The following is a 24,965-nucleotide window of genomic DNA, read 5'->3' on the forward strand; positions in this document are numbered from 1 at the left end:
GACGTTAACTTCTGAATTGAGGGTGGCAGGGGGGCGGGGGGGGGGTGGGGTAGTTGGAATGGGACAAAGGGTATGTAACTGAGGATACAGAAGGCTAACAAGGTGCAGAAAAGTGTCCATTTAGTAATCAGAATGTGTGAATGGCAGAACAGAGGTGCAGATTGTTAAAGGACTGCCTAAGGAATGTAGCAGTTGCCCTGAAGGGGTGTTGGGGGCAGGAGGGAGGGGAGGAATGATCAAGAAGGGGAGAGCTGGAATGTAAAATGGAAAAATGGAGGTGAGAAAGCAGGATGATAAAATGGATGAATAGGATGAAACAAACAAAATGAAATAAGAAAAATGGAAATGGAGTGAAGGTGGAGGAGAGGGTTCATGCTCCGAAGTTGTTGAACTCAACGTTCAGTCCAAAAGGCTGTAAAATGCCCAATTGGAAGATGAGGTGCTGTTCCTCCAGTTTGCGTTGGGATTCACTAGGACATTGCAAAAGGCTAAGGATAGACATGTGGACAGGAGAGCAAAGTGTGTTGAAGTGGCAAGCAACAGGAAGATCAGAGTCCGAAGATGTTCAGCAAAGCAATTGCCCCGTCTGCTTTTGGTCTCTCCGATGTAGAGTAGACTGCATTGGGAGCAGTGAATGCAATAGATGAGATTAAAGGGGGTGCATGTGAAGCGCTGCTTCACCAGAAAGAGGTGTTTATGACCTGGGACGGTGAGTAGGGCAGAGGTAAAGGGGTAGGTGTTGCACCTTCTGCGATTGCATGGGAATGTGCTGTGGGCAGGGGGTGAGGTGTTGGGTGTGATGGAAGAGTGAACCAGGATGTCCCAGAGAGAACAGTCCCTGAGGAATGCTGATAGGGAGGGTGAGGGCAAGATGTGTTGAGTAGTGGCGTCATGCTGGAGTTGGCAGAATGCGGAGACTGGTGGGGTGAAAAGTGAGGTCAACAGGGACCCTATCCTGGTTCTCGGTTGGTGGGGAGGAAGTGAGAGAAGTGGCTTGGGAATGGGTTGGATGCAGTTGAGGGCCCTGTCAACCACAGTGGGTGGAAAACTACAATTGAGGAAGAAGGAGAACATATTGGCAGTGCTGTTTTGGAAAATGGCATCATCAGAACAGATGCAGCAGAGGTGAAGGAACTGAGAGAATGGGATGGAATCTGTACATGATGTGGGGTATGAAGAAGTGTAATCAAGATAGTTGTGGGAGTTCGTGAGTTTGTAGTGGGTATTGGTGGACAATTTATCATCAGAAATAGAGACAGAAATGTCAAGGAAGGGAAGAGAAGTGTCAGAGATGGACCATGTGAAGAGGATAGAGAGGTGGAAATTGGAAGCAAAATTGATACATTTTTCCAGATGAAGCATGAAGTGGCACCAAAATAGTCGTTGATGTATCGATAAAGGAGTTATGGAATGGGACTAGAGTAGGACTGCAATAGGGAATACTCCACATATCCCATAATGAAGCAGGATAACTGGGACTCAACTGGGTGCCAATAGCCAAAACTTTATTTGGAGGAAATGAGACAAGTAAAAGGAGAAGTTGTTGAGTGAGAGAACCAGTTCAGCCAGACAGAGGAGAGTTGTGGTGAATGGGGATTGTTCAGACCCCTATTCGAGGAAGAAGTGAAGAGTTTTGACGCCATCCTGGTGGGGAATTGAAGTGTAGAGGATTGTGACAACCTGAGGTAAATCTTGTAACATGTCCTCCATTGTTCGTTGGAAGATCGAGCAAGCCAATATCCAAAGGCCAGACTCGTGTATCAGTGAGGCCTTTATAAGTATTGATTGTAGAATATTTCCATGAGTCCTCATCCTGTTGTAATTGCAAATAAGCATGATTTATATCCAGTTTTAATAAGCATGCTCCTCCTGAGAACATTCTCTGCATTCCAGCTTTCTTCCTTGACACCCCAGCTTTGACTGTAACACTACATTCTGTGTTTTCTCCTTTCCTTCCCTATGTACGTTATGCTTTGCCTATATAGCACGCAAGAAACAATACTTTTCATTGTACACTAATACATGTGACAATAATAAATCAAATCAAACCAAATTTAGTATATAAATCCTCGATCTGAGGAATGGGGTATTTATCCAGATGTGAGAAAATGTTTGTTCAAAATCCCCACAAAGGTGGACTGATCCATCTGGCTTTAAAATTGGCACGAGCAGTGCTGTCCGTTCCACAAATTGAACTGGTTTAATAATACCTTTGCATTCCAGCCTTCGGATTTCTGCTTCCACGTTTTTCCAGTGAAGCAAATGGTACAGGGCGGGTTTTATAAAATCATAGGACTACTTACTGGACAACATGTAAGGTTGCCTTTGGTCATTTTATGGTTCCTAGACCTTCCTGGAAAAAGTCTGGGTAATTGGACCGGACTTCACTCAGGTAGATATTTTCTAACTGAAAAATATTTACTCAAAATATTTATCAATTGGTGGCCCTCTCGCAACCAATTTTGTCCCATAAGGCTTGGGCCTGAACTTTCCACAACAATTATTGGCAACCAAACCAGTTATCTTTCATAAGAGACAGGGACGGACATTGTACCCACAATTCGCAAATGTTCTCCTGTATAAGTCCTCAGTCTTGCCAAGAACATGATTAAAGTTAAGGGTTGAAGTCCAGTGCAAATTTTATGCAACACTGATTCTCATAACATCCATACAGCTGTACCTGTACTGACCTGCATTAATATCAGATGTCCACTTAACCATACAGTAATCTTAATTGTGTCCGATTGGGACATCACGATGCAATTCAATTGCTCGATATCAGACACAGGTGGACCTTCCAGTGTGTGCAATGTCCTGGACACTATTTTGCTAAATCTAGGTCTTGAAGAACTGGTTTTCCATTTTGACTCCGTATACCAGCAACAATTACAGTGCCTTGCTGGGTGGGATTCTGAAGGGACTTAAAACTGTTTGGTCAAAGCTTGGTTTTGCTCTGGGGCTGTACTATGGGCAGACCTGGGTTTATGTGTATCTCGATACATCGTTAGTGAGGCTATGTAATCACCTGTGCTCAAGTAGTGGTTCATAAGAACATAAGAACATAAGAAATAGGAGCAGGAGTAGGCCATCCAGCCCCTTGAGCCTGCCCCGCCATTCAATAAGATCATGGCTGATCTGAAGTGGATCAGTTCCACTTTCCCGCTTTCTCCCCATAACCCTTAATCCCCTTGCCTACCAAAAACCTCTCTACCCACTTCTTAAATATATTTAGTGAGGTAGCCTCCACCACTTCAACGGGCAGAGAATTCCAGAGATTCACCACCCTTTGAGTGAAGAAGTTCCTCCTCAACTCCGTTCTAAACTGCTGCCCCCCCCTCCCCATCTTGAGGCTGTGCCCTCTAGTCCTGCTGTCCTTTCTAAGTGGGAAGAACCTCTCAACCTCTACCTCATCCATCCCCTCCATCATCTTATACGTCTCTATAAGATCCCCCCTCATCCTTCTGAACTCCAACGAGTACAAGCCCAGTCTATTCAGCCTCTCTTCATAGTTCAACTCCCTCAACTCCGGTATCAGCTTAGTGAACCTCCTCTGCACTCCCTCCAAGGCCAAAATATCCTTGCGCAAGTGCAGCGACCAAAACTGCACACAGTACTCCAGCTGCGGCCTCACCAGTGCCCTGTACAGTTGCAGCAAGACCTCCCTACTTTTATATTCAATCCCCCTCGCTATGAAGGCCAGCATCCCATTTGCCTTCCTGATCACCTGCTGCACCTGCAGGCTGGGTTTTTGCGACTCATGCACAAGGATCCCCAGGTCCCTCTGCACTGTAGCATGCTGTAGCCTTTTGCCCTTTAAATAGTAGTCCTTCCTACTATTATTCCTGCCAAAGTGCACAACCTCACACTTGCCAGCATTGTATTCCATCTGCCAGGTCTTCGCCCACTCGCTTAGCCTATCTAGATCCCTCTGCAGACTTTTTACACCCTCCGCACAATTTGCTTTTCCACTTACCTTTGTGTCATCAGCAAATTTCGACACCCTACAGTCAGCCCCCTCCTCCAGATCATCTACATAAATGGTAAGTAGCTGAGGCCCCAGCACCGATCCCTGGGGCACTCCACTAGTCACCAACCGCCAATCCGAATAGCACCCATTGACACCCACTCTCTGCCTCCTATTTGATAGCCAATCCTCTATCCACGCTAATACCTTACCCCCAACTTCATGCCCCCTAACCTTCTGTAACAATCTTTTGTGCGGCACCTTATCAAACGCCTTCTGAAAATCGAGAAACACCACATCCACTGGTTCCCATCCATCCACCGCACTAAACACATCCTCATAGAATTCCAATAAATTTGTCAGGCACGACTTCCCCTTAACGAATCCGTGCTGCACCTGCTCTATCAAACAATTCTTCTCTAGGTGCCTCGCTATTTCTTCTTTGCTGACGGATTCAAGCATTTTTCCTACAACAGACGTTAAACTAGCCGGCCTGTAATTCCCTGCCTTTTGCCTGCCACCCTTTTTAAACAGCGGCGTAACATTAGCCGTTTTCCAATCTTCCGGCACTTCCCCGGAATCCAGCGAGGTTTGGAAAATAATCACTAAGGCATCCCCTATCACCTCTGCCATTTCCTTCAGAACCCTGGGATGCATTCCATCCGGTCCTGGGGACTTGTCCGCCATCAGTCCCGCTAGTAGGTCGAGCACTACCTCTCTAGTGACAGTGGTTGCATTCAGGCCCTCAACTCCTACCATCCTTCTATCTTTAATACCCGGCAAACTATTCGCGTCCTCCTCCGTGAAGACCGAAGCAAAAAACTTATTTAAGACTTCAGCCGTTTCCTCATCCCCCACCACTAAATCCCCCCCTCATCCTCTAAGGGTCCAACATTCACCCTAGCCAGCCTCCTCCTCTTTATATATTTATAAAAACTCTTACTATCCTTTTTTATATTTAGTGCTAGTTTAGCTTCATAGTCTATCCATCCTTTCTTTATCAACTTCTTCGTCATTCTTTGTTGATTTTTAAACCTCTCCCAATCCTCTCCTCACCCACTACTTTTAGCCACTCTAAACGCATCAGCTTTTAATTTAATACTCTCCTTTATTTCCTTCGTTAACCACGGCTGATTATCCCTTCTCCTACGATCCTTCTTTACCATCGGAATAAATTTCTGCTGAGCACCAAGAAAGATCTCCTTAAAGATCCTCCACTGTTCCTCAGCAGTCCTACCGACCAATTCCTCTCTCATCCTATCGTACTCCCCTCTGTTCAAACAGAGGACACAGGTCCGGGACCCTACTTTCTCATCCTCCATCTGCATCAAAAACTCAACCATACAATGATCACTCTTCCCAAGAGGATCCTTCACAACAAGGTCCCTAATTCTACCTGCTTCATTACATAACACCTGATCTAAGATAGCTCACTCCCTCGTCGGCTGCAGCACACACTGTTCAAGGAAACTATCCCGGCAGCATTCCAAGAACTCTTCCTCAAGCCCACCGCGTCCAACATGGGTCGACCAATCAATATGTAGATTGAAATCCCCCATAATTATCGCCATTCCATTTCTGCACGCATCATTTATTTGTGTGTTTATAGCCCAAACTAAGTTGAACTGGCATGGGTGTCCGCTTCCATCAGGATACCTTGCAACTCATACGCTCGATTTGCATTTTCCAATGATGAGGCCGGCTGTAGCGCAAGTTTGAAGAGCAGTTGAGTTTCAGTTAATAGGCGTTTTTGAATAGTTATGCTATTAATCCCATATGGCAGACAGCCTCTAAACATCTCATTAAGAGTTAAAGCAAATTCATATGCTTCTGTCAGTCATCTTAACCTTGTTAAAAAATCCATAACAGATTTCCCTGATTCCCAGAGTGCCAACTAAAACCAATAATGTCTCAGGATCAGAGGTGGCTTTGGGTCATAGTATCCTCCCGCTAGGCCAGGCAATCCTTAAAAGGTTTTCATATCTGGTGCCTCTGCGAAACTTTAACTGTGAATCATGGCAAATGCTGACGTTCCATAAGGAGTCAGAAGAGTGACGTGTAGTTTTTTGTTTGCCCTAATGAAGTAATGCATGTTCTACCTTGGTTTGTCCTTCCAAAGTGCAATACCTCAGACTTGTCTGCATTAAACTCGATCTGCCAATTTTCAGCCCATTTTTCTAGTTAGACCAAATCCCTCATTTCTGGTATCTGATTTGTGTCCTCTTTTGTGAAGACAGAAACCAAGTATGTATTCAGTTGCTCAGCCATTTCTTTGTCCCCTATTATACCTTCCCCCATTCTGTGTATAGGTAACCTACATTTGTCTTCACCAACTTCCTTCTCTTCGTGTAGCTATAGAAACTCTTAGTGTCAGTCTTTATGTTCCCAGCAAGCTTACTTTTGTACTATGTTTTCCCCTTCTTAATCAATCCCTTGGCCCTTCTTTGCTGAATTATAAACTGCTCCCAATCCTTAGACCTATTATTTTTCTTGGCCAATCTGTATGCTTCTTTCTCAGATTGGATACTCTCTCTAATTTCCTTTATAAGCCATGGATTGGCTCTCTTACCCATTTTGCTGTTGCACTAGACAGGAATAAACTGTATCTAGGTGTAGCTCTGACATCTGCAACAGAGTTAGAGTCAGCCTCCTGACTGCTATGTCTTGATGTCTGCATTAACCAATGTCCTCTGTTGCCTGAGATTCAGAAGACCCCAGCCCGGTAAGTCTGTCCTGCTCAAAGTACCTTTGGGGACTTGAGCAACAAGAATGGATCTTCTCACAGGCCGTGGGGGACTGTGAGCAGCTGCATACCCTTTGAGTATCATGAGAGGAAAACCTTTGGGTGTCCAACTGCTGTTCATCCCCCCAGTGAGAGGCCTGAGGCTCCAAGATGACTACTGGAGGAAATGGTGCACCTGGAGGGAGGTCAGGATCCCTCATATTGGTGTCACCTAGCACAACCTGATGATGCCCACCGGCGTATGAAGACAAGGCGTGTAGGGCCATGCACATATCCAGCAAGATGTGCTGGACCAAGGTATTAATGGTGTTCACCAACCTTTTCCTGATGACCTCAAAACCCTAGCACATCAGAACCATAACATCAGGCAGAACACAGATAGCCTCCTCCATTGTCTGCCTAGTCTACTGACTTGAATATCTCCTTGACGTTCCCATTGCATGTCATTGCATCTCCAGCATTGAGTCAATAGTCACATTCAGAGATTGATCATCTGACTTGGACTCAACAGGTGGCTATTCTTCTGCAGCCTTTGAATGCCAGAACTTAAGCTTTCTCTGCCTCCCACAGCTGAGGGGACATGTTAGTGAGGTGAAAATGAGCTTGAGCTTAATCTGCAATTATTTTCCTTGAATCACATATCTCTGTGCTGGTGAAGGGTGAGAACAGAAGAACATGAGAAATAGGAGCAGGAGTAGGCCATCTGGCCCCTCGAGCCTGCCCCGCCATTCAATAAGATCATGGCTGATCTGTCGTGGCTCAGTTCCACATTCCCGCCCTCTCCCCATAACCCTTAATCCCCTCTCTTATCAAAAACCCATCAACCCGCTTCTTAAAAATATTTAGCGAGGTAGCCTCCACCACTTCAACGGGCAGAGAATTCCAGAGATTCACCACCCTTTGAGTGAAGAAGTTCTTCCTCAACTCCGTTCTAAACCGCCCCCCCTTTATCTTGAGGCTGTGCCCCCTAGTCCTACTGTCCTTCCTGAGCAGGAAGAGTCTCTCCACCTCTATCCTATCCATCCCATTCATCATCTTATACGTCTCAATGAGATCTCCCCTCATTCTTCTAAACTCTAACGAGTACAAGCCTAGTTTATTCAGCCTCTCCTCATAGCTCAACCCCCTCAACTCCGGCATCAGCCTAGTAAACCTCCTCTGCGCTCCCTCCAAGGCCAAAATATCCTTGCGTAGGTACGGCGCCCAAAACTGCATACAGTACTCCAGCTGCGGCCTCACCAATGCCCTATACAGTCGCAGCAAGACCTCCCTACTTTTATATTCAATCCCCCTCACTATGAAGGCCAGCATCCCATTTGCCTTCCTGAGGGTGAGTGTTGTGATGGTTGTTACAGAGCTTTATCTTTGAACCTGCTTTGGGGACTCAGACTGGCAATTGGCTGCCTTGTGAGCCTCGTTCAGCTGGTGCCTAGAAAATAGGGAATAGAGTTTCAGTTGATGAGTAATATAAAACTGCATGTGACTCACTACAATTGTCAAGATGTGATAAATTAATGGAGTGGTGGTAATTTGCACTAGGTTGCTGGGAGGTGATGATCTTCCCTTGCCCACAAGACCGATCTCTGTCCTTCTAAGCCTTATCATATTCAGTGAGGGCTATGATGTCAGCTATCCCTTAAATGGCCGGTGATCCATCACTCCTGTTGACTTTGTACAGGCCATTTTGGGGTTGACCTCCCAGCCATGAGTCTTCAGGTACTGTACCAAAGTGACTAAAGCTTCAACCACTTCAGCTTCCATCGGTTCTCACAATAGAATATCATTAAAGTCCCTGCAATATAAGGCTCAAGGGTGCATATATCCAAATCTCTAGCCACTAGCCCATGACACAGAATCAGTCTAGGTAAATGCCCTTGAGGCAGCTAACAAAATGTATACTGTCTTCCTTCTATGTAAATGCAAACTGATATGTTTGGCGATGGGTATGGAGAAAAATGGATTTGCCAAGTCAATCACTTCATACCATTGATCAGTTCCGTGTGATAATTGCTCGATAATTGTCACTCCATCTGGTACAAGGGAGGAGCATGTTTGCTAAGTTGCCAACAGTCAAGTCATCCACCAGCTGCTGCCGATTTCTTTACCGGCCATACCAGGCTATTATCCTCCAAGACTGCATGACATACAGTTCCTGCCTTTACAAGCCTCTCAATTATCTTGCTTATTCCTTTATGTCCTCCAAGTAAGGTATTCTATATTGTTTCATTAAGAATTTTGTGGATAGGGATATCATCCAGGTCCCCATTTTGCTTAACCAGCCAATACAATTCCAGCTCTAATAACAAAAGCAAATTTCTTCCATAGTGCAATAGAGATAAGTATTCGGCTCCGGAGGTTGAGGGAACTCTGGATCTGACCGAGTCTCTCAGACTTGAGGAGTCGCACCCTGAGCACAATACCCCTTCCACAGGTGTATTTCACATCCATGGCTATTCCGTCAATCTTCCTTATATTTGCCCCTGTTTTTAGTAGCGCTGTAAACATCTCATTTCTTGTAACTTTTTTGTTTTTGTTTGTTTTCTCCATCCCCTTTCGATTCTTATTTCCTTCCTCTTTCTTCCTCTCCTCTGTCTTTGTTACTCTAACTTTCACCTTTCCCTCTTCCACATCCTCCAGCTATCCTAATAACAATATTACGACTCCTATGGCGTGTCCCTGTGCTGGTACCAACAAAGCCAAGAGCATGCCTCACAATTGAAGGGGTCCATGGTGCATAAGTTAATACCACGTGATCCAGCCCCTGAAACTATTGTTATAGGTACTCAACGGGGTGGTTAATTCACACAAATGGCCTATGCCTTCCTGTATATTTTTCCAAAGTAACAAATCTGATCCCCAGTCCATAGTAGAAGGCTATTTATGGGTCACAGCCTGTTTAATGTACATGATAGAGGGAAGCACACTATAATTGTGGGGTTCTGAGCATAAAATCCCCATATTTTTCAATTCATTGTTAGTGACTTGCACATTAGCTGTGCCCTGATCCCATAGCCACATTAGCCATGCAACTAAACCTTCCCCATCCATTCCCCAAATTTTACAATTCAATCATCGTATAATCTCTTGCCGTGCACATATTTTGAGCATTCTAATTGCCCTCTTGCTTACCTTTATTAGTAATTAGAGATCGGGCAGTTGTCTGCCTCCGATCTGCCTCATCATTATTTTCCCCATTTGTCCATTTGTACTCTGAATCAGGCAAATACCAAACATCCCAATGGTCAGTGTTCCAGTTTGATGTTAGTGGAACACACATACTGGGTTCACCTGCCGTTAGATTGTGAGGAAGGGTGTCGAAGTTTGCAGGGTGACTTGGACAGGTTGCAGAGCTGGGCCGCGAGGTGGCGGATGGAGTTTAATGCGGAGAAGTGTGAGGAAATCCATTTCGGTAGGAATAACAGATGTGTTGAGTATAGGGCTAACGGGAGGACTTTGAATAGAGTGGAGGAGCAGAGGGATCTAGGTGTATGTGTACATAGATCCCTGAAAGTTGGGAATCAAGTAGATAAGGTTGTTAAGAAGGCGTACGGGGTCTTGGCGTTTATTGGTAGGGGGATTGAATTTAGGAGTCGCAGCGTCATGTTGCAACTGTACACAACTCTGGTGCGGCCGCAATTGGAGTACTGTGTGCAGTTCTGGTCCCCACATTACAGGAAGGATGTGGAGGCTTTGGAGAGGGTGCAGAGGAGGTTTACCAGGATGTTGCCTGGTATGCAGGGGAGGTCCTATGAGGAGAGACTGAGGGATTTGGGGTTGTTTTCACTGGAAAGAAGGCGGCTAAGAGGGGATCTTATAGAAACATATAAGATGATTAGAGGTTTAGATAGGGTGGATGGTGATAGCCTGTTTCCTCGGGTGGAGAAAGCTAGCACGAGGGGGCATGGCTTTAAATTAAGGGGGGGTAGTTATAGGACGGATGTCAGGGGCAGGTTCTTTACCCAGAGGGTGGTGAGGGACTGGAATGCCCTGCCTGCTGCAGTTGTAAATGCGCCTAGTTTGGGGGCGTTTAAGAGATTGGTGGATAGGTTTATGGACGAAAAGGGATTGGTTTAGATTAGTGGGTCAATGTTTGTTTTTTAAAAATAAGACTGGTCGGCGCAACATTGTGGGCCGAAGGGCCTGTTCCGCGCTGTAATGTTCTATGTTCTATGTTCTATGTTCTATGTCACTTGCTTATAGGTTTCCTGTTATGTTGCACTGTTGCTAAACTGCATGCAATTTGTGTTTGTTTCTGTTCCTCTTTATTAGACTTTTCCTGGACTTCTTGGGCTATTTTGGTTAATTTTACATTGTGTTGTTCAGAGAGAGCCAGAGTAGCTGTTTTTCCTGCTCACATTTTTCTAATGCTGTACATGTGTCCCTCAAAGCAGATAACAACATTCAATCCATCTGTGGTATTCTATCCTTCTGTTTGAGAAAGCCTACTTCCACCAAACACTCCTTCACAGTTCAAGGGAGCACTTGATGTTTCTCTTTCAAGGGAGTATCCAGGTCTCAGCTTGGTTAGCACATTTGCCAGTGATTCAAAGCCTTTAGCATTGCTGATCCATTCTGGTATCTGGAATGTCTTGGGTGCTTCAAGCTTGTCCTTTGTCTAAAACATTCTTTTAAACATTCTACCGGACCCTGCTTGTAGCACCAATTGTGTTCTGTTTTGTTCTTTTAATGATCCGGGAGAATGTTAAATAAGAGACAGACTAGAATTATAATCTCTAAACTATTCTAATGGTTTATTACAAAAGAGTAAACAATATGAAAATGTACAAGCAATGAGTCTCACACCCTTTTGCCTGTCAGGGACTCCAGTAACAACAGCTGGTCTGGAGCTCAAGACGTCCTGGCACCATTCACAATCCCAGACTGAGATGAAGTTCCACATAACTGGGTCAATGCCCTCCTGAAACAATGTGACACAAGCAATTTCTATGTGAGACTTGGTATAAACATACTTGGAAAACAATGTACAACAAACAACAGTAGCAGGTCAACTTGACTTGTGATGATAGTGATACTATTATATGGTGCAAAACATGGCTGCATCCCATCCTTATGTTCCCACAGCATAGGTGTTGCTAAATTGGCTGGCAACCAAATTAACTCTTTACTTTCTATACAATATGTTCGATTAGTGTTAAAATGTTCCCACACCTTCAAACCCATCATGGCAACAGGGCAAATCCAGTGCTGACCTGCCAAATAATTTGGCCTGATTCTCACCTGAGTATAATTAACGAGCTTCCAAGCACACAATCAGTCACAACACCCCTTCATTTTGAACTGTGATGTGGATGCCACTGAAGCTGCTTGACATCACACTTCAGAAATTTCTGTCCATTTTATAGATAAAAATGTGGCAAGTGGCATGCAGCGCCTGCTTAGCAATAATCTGCTCAATGAAACAAAGACTGGGTTTCCCGAGGACCACTCAGTCCATTGGTTCAAACATGGAAAAAAGCACTGCACTGCGGAAGCAGGTGAGAGGGACTGCCATTGGTATCAAATGTGGCATCAAGGAGCTCTATTAAAACTGGAGTCAATGGGAATTGGGGGAAGCTCTCTGCTGGTTGGAGCTGGTTTAGTTTGTCGGAGGTCAATCATCTCAGTCCAGGACATGACTGAAGAAGATCCTCAGGGATCTTCAAGTACATCTTCAAAGTATTTAGTCAATGATCTGTCTTCCATCATAAGGTCAAATGTGGGGACGTTCACAGATAATTGTAAAACGTTCAGCATTATGCACAACACCTCAGATAGTGAAGCAGTTCATGTCCAAATACAGCAAGACTTGCACAATATTCAGACTTGAGCTGACATTTGGCAAAGTAATATTCATGCCACACAAATGAAAGGGAATGACTATCTCCAACAAGAGAGAATCTAATAATTGCTTCCTGACAATATTACGATTGATAAATCCCCTATTCACCATCCTGACTTGGAACTATATCACTGTTCATTCAATGTTAATGAGCCAAAACCCTGAACTTCCTCCCTCCCTATCTTACAGTACAATAAGTAGTCTCACAACACTAGCTCAAAGTCCAACATTTAAGAGCATTACTCCTTCATCAAGTGAGTGCAGGATTTGTTTCACGAACAGGGCATATATAGACACACAAACCCAGCTACAAGATAATGGTTGGCATAATCAAGTCTTTACAGATGCAGACAATGCGAGTGGAAAGAGGGTTAAGCGCAGGTTAAAGAGGTGTGAATTGTCTCAAGCCAGGATAGTTAGTGAGATTTTGCAAGCCCAGGGAAGTCGTGGGGATTACAGATAGTGTGACATGAACACAAGATCCTGGTTGAAGCCATTCTCATGTGTGTGAACTTGGCTATCAGTTTCTGCTCGCTGATCCTGCATTATTGTGTGTCTTGAAGGCTGCCTTGGAGAACGCTTACTCAAAGATTAGAGGCTGAATGCCCTTGATTGCTGAAGTGTTTCCTGACAGGAAGGGAACATTACTGCCTGGTGATTTTCATCCATTCATTCACTGTCGTTGCATCTGCATGATCTCATCATTGTACCATACCTCGAACACCCTTTCCTGCAGCGTATTATCTAGATAACATTGGCAAGAGTATGTGCCGTGTAGCTGGTGGGCGATGTTTTCACATGAGATAATGGCATTTGTGTCGATGATCCTGTATGCTTTGCAGAGGTTGCTGTGGCAGAGTTGTGTGGTGTTGTGGTCACTATTCTCCTGAAATCTGGGTGGTTTGCTGCGTACAATGGTCTGTTTGAAATTGTGCAGTTGTTTGAAGGCAAGTAGTGGGGTTGTGAGGACGGCCTTGGTGAGATGTTCGTCTTCATCGATGACATGTTGAAGGCTCCAGAGAAAATATTGCAAATTCTCCGCTCTGGGGAAGTACTGGACAACAAAGGGAACTCTGTCCGCTGTGTCCTGTGTTTGGCTTTTGAGGAGGTTGGTGCGGTTTTTTGCTAAGGTGCATTGGAACTGTCAATCGATGAGTCAAGCACCATATCCTGTTCTTATGAGGGCATCTACAGACAGTTACCTGCAGATCTGATGAAAGAACACACCCGTCAACTCAACCAACTGATCAAGATCTTTGATCTGGACCTTCAGAGCACCTGCAGTGCTCTCATTCCATGTACTCCTTGCATTGGAGATCTCTACTGCCTCCCGAAGATACACAAGGCCAACACATCCGACCGTCCACATCCGCCCACAGATAACCTCACAATTTTTCACTTCTCCAGCTTCCACCCTAAACACATTAAAGAAACCATCTCCTACAGATAAACCCTCCATTTACACAGGATCTGCTCAGATGAGGAGGATTGCAACAGACACCTACAGATGCTGAAAGATGCATTTGTAAAAACAGGATATGATGCTTGATTCATCAATCGACAGTTCCGACGTGCCTCAGCAAAAAACCGCACTGATGTCCTCAGAAGACAAACATGGAACATGGCGGATAGAGTATCCTTCATTGTCCAGTACTTCCCCAAAGCGGAGAAGTTATGACATTTTCCCCGGAGCCTTCAACATGTCATCGATGAAGACAAAAATCTCGTCAAGGCCATCCCCTCACCCCTATGAGATTGCCTTCAAACAATCGTGCAATCTCGAACAGACCATTGTACGCAGGAAACTACCCAGCCTTCAGGAGAACAGTGACCACGACAGCACACAACCCTGTCACAGCAGCCTCTGCAAAACATGCTGGATCATCGACACGGATGCCATCATTTCACGTGAGAATACGATTCACCAGGTACACAGTACATAAACTTGCAACTCGGCCAACATTGTCTACCTGATATGCTGCAAGAAAGGATGTCCTAAGGCATGGTACATTGGTAAGACCATGTAGTCACTATGACAACAGATGAATGGACATCGCTTGACCACCACCAGGCAGGAGTGTTCCCTCCTTGTTGGGGAACTCTGCAGCAGTCAAGGGCATTCAACTTCTGATCTTCGGGTAAATGGGGTGGCCTTCAAGACACAAAACAACCCAGAATTGCCGAGCAGAAACTAATAGCCAAGTACACATGAGGACGGCCTCAACTGGGACCTTGGGTTCATGTCACACTATCTATAACAATTTGCCTGGGCTTGCAAAATCTCACTAACTGTCCTAGCTGGAGACAATTCACAACTCTTTTAACCTATGCTTAACTCTCTCCGTACCTTTAAGACTCAATTACCTGTTCAGATTGGCATTCCAACCATTATCTTGTAACTGAGTTTGTGTATACATATGCCCTGTTTGCAAAACAAATCCTGCACTCACATGATGAAGGAGCAGTGTTCCAAAAGCTCATGCTACCAAATAAACCCATTGGACTTTAACCTGATGTTGTGAGACAGTTACTGTGTCTATCCCAGTCCAATGTCGGCAGCTCCACATCATTCTTTACAGTAGTGTGGTGTACCTACTGCAGCCAGTCAAGAAGGAAACTCATCACCACTTACTCGAGGGCAATTAAAGATGGGGAATAAAAGCTAATCTAGCCAGTGATGCCCACATGCCACAAATGAATAAATAATAGTGAAATATGATGTGAAAAAATGTTAGGTTATCCATTTTGGCAAGAAACCAAATGTATAGGAGTTGGCGGGATTTGTTGCTCCAGTTTTCTAGGGGCAGGAACAGCAACCCACACAAGAGTCCCAAAATGGCATTTATTTCAGTGGGATCAATCCTATTGATTTTGCCGTTTTACCAATTCCCACCGCTCCCCCCCCCCCCAACCCTTTCTCCCCCCCCCCACCGGCCAATGATGTGGTGGCAAAAAAGTCATCATTTTCATTTGCATCTATTTAAATATGGCCTATGATAATTCCCCATGTTAAAATGTCCATTCCTGAGGGCATACCAATTTGAATTTCAACAGGTTGTCCATGACGTGCACCTGACTGCACAACTGAGTAGAATCCAAAGGTGGAGAGGGTCATGTCTGAGCACTGTGCCAGTGGGATGTTTGAGATGGGGTGAAGCTGGAATTCTGCTGAGGGGGCAGGGGGGTGGGGCAGTGTGGTTGAAGGGTGAGTTCCAATGTCAGTGAAGGGTGGACTGTTCATCCAATTGGCTATTGAGAGCGGGATGTCCAGTTACTGGGCTGGAAGTCCGTAACCTGGAAAGAAGTCACAGCCTCATATTTAAATGAACTCTGGTACGGACGGCTCTAGTTGCACCAAGGATATTCATTGCCTGAAGTAAGAAGACTTGCTGGATATAATAATTTGGAAACATTGCAGGAGATGAGTAAGATTTTTAAAAATTCACTTTTGACTCTTCACAGAAGGAAAGGTTTTTTTTTGGCAGAAAAAATAAAGCCATGAAATGGATTTGAAACATAGCTCACCTTGTTTTTCTGTTCTGCCAAGAGAAGGGAACCAGGTGATGGAGAGAGAGTAAGGACCCAGGACAACACTAAGATTTGACAATGATTCTCTCATGCCAAGTTATGGGATGAACAGACTTCGCAGCCTGTTCAAATCAACTAAATCGGAGTTCACAGTAGGAGCCAACAGTCTTGGGGGTCATCCAGAGAACCAGGAAAATACATCAATGAGCTTTTAAGATCTGCGAGGATAAATGAGGCTATTTTACGGAGTTATGCGTACACAAAAGGTTTTGGGAAGGTTCGTTTTGGATGTTACCTTGTGTACTGCCCAGAAATGTGAGACAACATGATGCACAAATATCACTGCATTTGGTCCTAGCCTAAGAGAGGGAGCTGTGGTAGATGGTGGGGAGAGTTGGGGAAGTGGACAAGGTCCACTGGTTATTGGATGTTCATTATTGTGCAGATTATGCAACCTGTGGAGTTAATGCACAAGGGAAGACGATGCATACCAATGTCACACTTCGGTGCAGGGGAAGAAATTGTTCAATACCAAAGAGCGAATTCTGCAAGACAGGAGGTGATGTGAACCCGACCTTCCTCACATCTGTCAAGGAGGCCCTGAAGGTTGCCATGAATGAGTGGAGTGGATCCATTGGCAGAGGTGCAATAGGAGGAAGGCACCCAGATAGTGAGATTGTAAGCAGCCTTATCTCCAAATGAATGAGAACTGTTAAGAGGGCTAAGGAAAGCGTACAAGACATCTGGTATACTGTAATGAATGGTCCAACGGTTTGAGATTTTGAAGGCCATTTTGGAGGCCTGTATAAGGAAGGAAAGAATGATTGCTTGCTGGTGATGAATGGAAACAAAGAGGAATATTTCACTATGCTTGCAGTGCTGCCAATGCAATTTTTTGCCTCTTCATTCATCACAAAGGTAGAAAATGACCAACAGCCTTCCCTATTTTCGTCTCCCACACAGTGCACGATCGACTGCTGCTGATGTGTCAGATTGCAACCAGGGATGATGAATGGCTGCAGTAAATGACATGATGTGTGTAAGTGGTCTTCTGTGGGGGTGGAATAGCATAAATGCAACCAGTATATAGGCTGCAGAGAAACCTCGAATGTCTCATTTACTGGAGTCTCTGCAGTATTAAAGTCTCAAGAATCTCATGGCCATCCAGGAGCTTCTCACAGGCACTTGCAAATTTTTCTGCGATGGTTCCTCCCGTCCTCATCAATCTCGTTATAAGAGGAATGAATGGTCTTCTGCTTTCTCTCCTCCAGAGCATCCCCAAAGTAGCACAGAGCACAGCGCATAACAGTGTATTAGGGATACTCTGAATGGAGCATACGGCAAGAGCTTTTCCTGATCTGTCTCAGCATCTGGACTTCATCTTTAGATAATTAGTTGTCTGCTCTATGAAGGCACTGTTCTCCCATGCTGATTTTGTACCTGTGCTCAGTATCTGTCCTAGGACCTCTCATTGGTATCATGAGCTACTTCTTCAGTGGGTAGTCCATGTCACCCAGCAGCCATACTTCTAAAACATCAAGTCCATTGAACATGCCTGACACCTTAGAGTTCTGCTACCAGGGCTCCTAGTGAAACCTGCATGATTTGTTCTGTTAGTAGTCACATACTCATTGAACATTGAGAGCAGCCTTGTCCAACCTTTTCACTCCAGGGGCCATTTTTTGCAAATTTTTCTTACTCAAGGGTAATGAAAAAATTCAGAAAAATAAGGTTTTGGAAAATCAATAAACTGAATTTCAGAAAAACTTGTGGTTTTAAGGAAATAAATAATTGCTGAACAAATATATAGCAATGCTGTAGCAAAAAGTAGTAAACAATAAACATTACCAGAATATTTGAAGTTCAGTGTATGTGGGTGCAGGCATGCGTATGTGGGTGCATGCATGTGTATATGCTGGTGTGAGGCAGTAAGAGTGAGTGAGAAATTTGAGTCTGGGTGTAATGCAGACCCTGAATCATCTCCACCACTCAGTCATTCGGTCTTACACTCACTTCAACATCCCCACCCATTCAGTCAGGATTTTCACTCGGGATCTTTTTTCACTCAAGGTACCAATGACAAAAAATTAAAAACATAACGCCTGGCACTGCTATGAACTGAATATCAAAAAAAACTGAGGAGTTAAAAATAGTCACTGTTCCTGAGAAAATGTAAAGCAATGACACAGCATTAAATTGACAATTTAAAATATGCGTGCGTGTGTGTGTGTGTGTGTGTGTGTGTGTGTGCATCCGGCTCACTCTGAGTCTTGGGTGCTAAATCGCTTACCCTCACTCAGTGCGAGTGAGTGCACTGAGAGAGTGAATGAAAAACCCCTGAGATTGGAAGTAAAGCATGCAGTCTGATACACTAACACATGCGCACATACATACACACACATGCAGACACTGCCACTCCACCACACATACAAACATGCACACTGCCACAGCTCCACTCATACGTTGCCTCCCTTCCAAATATATATACTCCATCCCTCCACACAGACACACACACACAAATTGCCCCACTCCACACACTCTCACACACACACTGCCCCCCTACACATACACACTGCCCCATTCCACACACTCTCACACACACACTGTCCCCTCCACACACTCACACACACACAACTACTAATATTGCCCCCCCCTCCCGTCCACACACACACACTGACCCACCACTGCACACAAAAATATACACACATATACACATTTACTTCCCCTCACACATTGCCCTGCTTCCTAAATTCACTCAAAAGTATGGCTCCCTCCACACACACTGCCCCCTCCACATAAACACACAGCCTCACCACCACACATTCACGCACAGAGTATCTCCTTTCCACACATACGTGCACAAGATTCCCCCTTCACATACACACTCTCTGCTTCCTCCACGAGCACACAGAGTGAAATCACACTTGAAAATGGCATGTGCTGGTTCTAGTGAGAAATACAGCATGTTTCTCTAGAGAAACACCCTGGTTTTCTTGCCAGATCTTACCACACTCTGCCACAAAAAATGAGTTGTGCAAATTTCACACTGTCATGTAAGTGGCAGGGTCTAAGCACGCCAGCAAAACATGGTGGCATTGATATGCAGGTGCTGTGTTTAAAGGGAAGCCCATTCAGAATTTGAATAAATCTCCCTACAGCCCACCATAGAGATCTCAGGAGCTTCTGTTTCCCACCCCCACCCCTATCAGCCTGATCGGAGCTAGCATTCATTCCCACCCACTCCTGATAAGAGCCGACAACTCTACCCACAGTGGACACAACATCTCTCTCCTCATCAGAGCCTGACATCTCTCCCCCACGTCCCCCTGAATATCAGACACCACTCCCCTTGACTTCCATCCACATGGACCAGATGCTGGGCAACACGACAAGTCAGTGACTATCACTGTTTGCTGTGCAGACACATGGATTTGGGCCAGTGTCTGTGGGAGTTTGCGCATTCTCGCCGTGCTTGAGTGAGTTTTCTTCGGGTGCTCCGGTTTCCTCCCACACCCCAAAGATGTGCTATTAGGCTGATTGGTGTAACAAATTGTCCCTAAATTAGTCTTCCCTCAATGTGGAATGCCATAAGCATAGACAAGGGTCATGGGTGGAGGGGGGACTCATAATGTTAAAATGGCGGCGCGGGCTCGTTGGGCCAAAGGGCCTGTTTCCCGGGCTGTTTTGTTCTTTGTTCTTTGTTCACACAGTTATTGCTGGGATCTCTGTCTCCCACGTCCATGCCCGGCCATTACCACAGACAAATAAAGCCGCCTTCCCCAATGACATTCTCAGTTGGGTTGGCACGTGGCATTATCTGCTGGTACAAATTGGGACTGTTTGGTTGGCATGGGCATGTGCCAACCTGTACCAGCAGGCAGTGGCAGGAGACATTACTAGAATGGTTGGATTGGCGGGTACTGAGGAGCAGTGCCTGGCAATGCAACAGGACATAGACAGGCTGGTAGATTGGGCAGATAGATGGCAAATGGAATTTAATCCGGAGAAATGCGAGGTGATGCACTTTGGCCGGAATAATGTGGAGGGGAGTTATACGATAAAAGGTAGAACTATCCGGAGTATAGGTACGCAGAGAGACCTGGGGGTGCAAGTGCACAAGTCCCTGAAGGTGTCGGTGCAGGTGCAGAATGTGATGAGGAAAGCGTATGGTATGTTAGCCTTCATAGGAAGGGGTATAGAATATAAGAGTAGGAGTCTGATGTTGCAGTTGTATAGAACGTTGGTTAGGCCTCACTTGGAGTACTGCGTCCAGTTCTGGTCGCCGTACTACCGGAAGGATGTAGAGATCCTGGAGAGAGTGCAGAGGAGATTTACCAGGATGCTGCCTGGTATGGAAGGGCTGTCTTATGAGGAAAGATTGAACGAACTTGGGCTGTTTTCCCTTGAGAGACGTCGGCTGAGGGGGGATCTAATAGAGGTTTAAAAGATTATGAAGGGGATAGATAGAGTAAATGGTGGTAAGCTTTTTCCGCTATTAGAAATGGATAGAACGAGGGGTCACGGGCTTAGGGTGAGGGGGGCTAGGTATAAGACAAATATTAGAGGGCAGTTTTTCACGCAAAGGGTAGTGGGGGTGTGGAATGCACTGCCGAGTAAGGTGGTGGAAGCAGGCACGCTAGGGTTGTTTAAGAGTAACTTAGACAGCCACATGAGCGGGCTACATATAGGGGGATATAGCAGGCCTTACTAAACATTGTAGGCTTGGGATTACGTTTTTGCCTCAGGGATGTTACAGTCTTTGCCTGTTTAATAATGAATTTTTTGTCTCCACAGGCATTTAAGTCCAGCAAGGGGCATGCATGCGGCAGGTTGTAGTGGGCTGCTCTTGGACGTTGCTTCGGGAGTTGCCTATTGCTTCATGTCGTTAGTGTGCTTAAACTGGACCATCTCGAGGGCAACATGACAGCTCAGAGACTATCTCTGTTGCTGTGCGGACACATGGATTTGGGCCTGTGTCTGTGGGAGTTTGCACGTTCTCCCCGTGGTTGCGTGGGTTTCCTCCGGGTACTCCGGTTTCCTCCCACATCCCAAAGATGTGCTTTTAGGCTGATTGATTGGGTAACAAATTGTCCCTATATTGGACCTCCCTGATCCTCCTACATTAGGCGTAGACTAAAATCATGAATAGGTCACTGAGACAGTGGGACGGCGGCGCGGGCTCGTTGGGCCGAAGAGCCTGTTTCCCGTGCTGTGTTGTTCTTTGTTCTTTGTTCTTTGTTCTAATACTGCCTAGCCATGTCTTTTTTTCCCAGGGGGAAATCCCCATGACAAGTACACAGCTGGGTAAACATGTTGTAAACTTCGCCCACATAACATCATGCCCAATCCACTAAGACACACATAACTACTGTCCTCTCCACACATACACACACACACACACACACACACATACGCACAGACAGTCCCCCTTAACATACACAGACACACAGTCCACCTCCATGCACACACACTGACATTATCCACACACACAAACTGCCCCTCCACACAGACACACACATATACGCATACATACTGCCCCCTCTGCAAACATGCTGTGCCCTACTTTCACAAACACACACACACATATGCGTACACCCACTGTCCCCTGCATAAACATAAAACCATAGAAAATTACAGCTCAAAACAGGCCTTTTGGCTGTGCAGAGCCATTTTTTGCTTAGTCCCACTGACCTGCACTTGGACTATATCCCTCTACATCCCTCTCATCCATGAGCCTGTCCAAGTGTTTCTTAAATGTTAAAAGTGACCCCGCATTTACTACTTTATCCGGCAGCACAGACTACCCTCTCCAAACACACTCACATACCCATTGCCTCCTCCACAAACATGCACACACACGCACACACACACACACACACACACACACACGTGCACGCATCCACAATAGTCCTTCTCCACAAACAATCTGATTATGATTTGCATAGAGTTGGTTTGATTTAATTATGTAATTTCTTTTCATAGATTCTCTTGGAATTTTCTGTCTTTCAAGTGTACGAATTTGCAGGTTGCATTGGAGATTATGTAACAATTTATGATGGGCCAAATATTCATGAAAAAATCCTTGAAGGACCGCTGTGTGGTGCGGAGAAGCCAGCTGTGTTATCATCTACAAATGCATTACTTATTACATTCGTATCCACCCGGACATTAGCAGCGATTGGTTTTGCTGCCAAATATAGAATTGGTAATAGTCTTAAAATGATCAGGTTTCTTCTGTTCTCAATTGTAGAAATATTTGTGAATATAGATGCATTTTAACTCATAATTTTTTCCTTTTTGCCAAATCTAGTTCAATGTGGGATTATGATGAAGATCAGAAAGGGACAATTTGAAAGCGCTTCCGAATGGTTCAAAGACGTACACTGTTTTTGGGTTGTGCTGGCAAAAAAAAATCATCAGGTTTGAAATTAGCACATGGAAAAATTTGATTAAAAAACACTATATATTTCTTCATAGTTGGAATGTGAAGGTGAATATAAACTTGAAGTAACTTTCTGGAAGGTAAGCAATCCAGAAAGTTAATTTTTTGCCTATTAATGGCAGCCAGAGTTACGGACTTATTGAGGTTTACAGCATGGAACCTTCAGCCCAACTTGTCCATGCCATCCACCCAGTTTTATCACAAAGCTAGCCCCAACTGCCTGCGTTTGGCCCATATCTCTCTATACCCATCTTACCCATAGAACATAGAACATAGAACATAGAACATTACAGCGCAGAACAGGCCCTTCGGCCCACGATGTTGCGCCGACCAGTTACAAAACAATGACCCACTAACCTAAACCAATCCCTTCTTGTCCATAAACCTATCCACAGATCTCTTAAACGCCCCCAAACTAGGCGCATTTACAACTGCAGCAGGCAGGGCATTCCAATCCCTCACCACCCTCTGGGTAAAGAACCTACCCCTGACATCCATCCTATAACTACCACCCCTTAATTTAAAGCCATGCCCCCTCGTGCTAGATTTCTCCATCAGAGGAAAAAGGCTATTACTATCCACCCTATCTAAACCTCTAATCATCTTATATGTTTCAATAAGATCCCCATGTAACTATCTAAATGCTTTTTAAAAAACAAAATTGTTCCTGCCTCTACTGCTGTCTCTGGCAGCTCATTCCAGACAGTCACCACCCTCTGAGTGAAAAAAATACCCCTTTTGTCTCCTTTTCCATCTGCCCCCTCTCACCTTAAACCTATGTCCTCTAGTTTTAGACTCCCCTATCTTTGTAAATGATGTTGACCATCTAGCTGATCTATGCCCTTCATTATTTTATAGACCTCTATAAGTTCACCCTAAACTTCCTAGGCTTCAGGGAAAAAAGTCCCAGCCTATCTAGCGTCTCCTTATAACTCAAACCATCAAGTCCTGGTAACATCCTAGTAAATCTTTTCTGCACCCTTTCTAGTTTAATAATATCCTTTCCAAAATAGGGCGACCAGAACTGTATTCCAAGTATGGCCTGGCTAATGTTTTGTACAACTTCATCCCATTATTCAGTGTTCTGACCAGTGAAACCAAGCATGATGAATGCCTTCTTCACCACCCTGTCCACGTGTGACTCCATTTTCAAGGAGCTGTACTCCTAGATCCCTTTGTTCTATAACTCTCCCCTCAAAATTACAGGCCAGTGAGCCTCACATTTGTGGTGGGTAAATTGTTGGAAGGTATTTTGAGAGGTAGGATCTACAGGCATTTAGAGATGCAAGAACTGATTAGGGACAGTCAGCATGGCTTTGTGAGTGGAAAATTATGTCTCACAAATTTAATTGAGTTTTTTGAAGGGGTAACCAAGAAGGTAGATGAGGGCAGTGCAGTTGATGTTACCTACATGGACTTTAGCAAGGCCTTTGACAAGGTACCACATAGTAGGTTGTTGCATAAAATTAAATCTCACAGGATCCAGGGTGAGGTACCTAAATGGATACAAAATTGGCTTCTTGACAGAAGCCAGAGGGCGGTTGTAGAGAGTTGTTTTTCAAACTGGAGGCCTGTGACCAGCGGTGTGCCTCAGGGATCAATGCTGAGCCCACTGTTATTTGTCATTTAAGTTAATGATTTGGATGAGAATATAGGGGGCATGGTTAGTAAGTTTGCAGATGACACCAAGATTGGTGGCATAATGGACATTAAAGAAACTTATCTCCAATTGCAATGGGATCTTGATCAATTGGGCCAGTGGGCTGACGAATGGCAGATGGAGTTTAATTTAGACAAATATGAGGTGATGCATTTTGGTAGATTGAACCAGAGCAGGACTTACTCAGTTAATGGTAGGGCATTGGAGAGAGTTACAGAACAAAGAGATCTAGGGGTACATGTTCATAGCTGCTTGAAAGTGAAGTCACAGGTGGACAGAGTGGTGAAGAAGGCATACGGCATGCTTGCTTTCATCGGTCAGAACATTGAATACAGGAGTTGGGATGTCTTGTTGAAGCTATACAAGACATTGGTAAGGCCACATTTGGAATACTGTGTGCAATTCTGGTCATCCTATTATAGGAAGGATATTAGAAAGAGTGCAGAAACAATTTACTAGGATGCTACTGGGACTTGGTGGATTGAGTTATAAGAAGAGGCTGAATAGACTGGGACCTTTTTCTCTGGAGTATAGGAGGCTGAGGGGTGACCTTATAGAGGTCTATAAAATAATGAGAAGCATAGATCAGCTAGATAGTCAATATCTTTTCCCAAAGGTAGGGGAGTCTAAAACTAGAGGGGACAGGTTTAAGGTGAGAAGGGAGAGATACAGAAGTGTCCAGAAGGGCAATTTTTTCACACAGAGGGTGGTGTGTGTCTGGAACAAGCTGCTAGAGATATAGTAGAGGTGGGTACAATTTTATCTTTTAAAAAGCATTTAGATAGTTAC

The 24,965-nt window shown here is 44.8% G+C and overlaps 1 protein-coding gene across 1 annotated transcript in view; it reads left to right on the forward strand.

Annotated features, from left to right (window-relative positions):
• LOC145344338 (astacin-like metalloendopeptidase) overlaps positions 1-24,965 on the forward strand; it is a 346,104-nt gene that overhangs the window by 273,985 nt on the left and 47,154 nt on the right. Inside the window, 2 exon segments of the mRNA XM_080191468.1 lie at positions 22,057-22,279; positions 22,385-22,494. Coding sequence (XP_080047594.1) covers positions 22,057-22,279; positions 22,385-22,494 — 333 coding nt within the window.

Source organism: Carcharhinus amblyrhynchos, chromosome 6, assembly GCF_965287045.1.
Source record: "Carcharhinus amblyrhynchos chromosome 6, sCarAmb.v2.hapA, whole genome shotgun sequence".
NCBI lineage: Eukaryota > Metazoa > Chordata > Chondrichthyes > Carcharhiniformes > Carcharhinidae > Carcharhinus > Carcharhinus amblyrhynchos.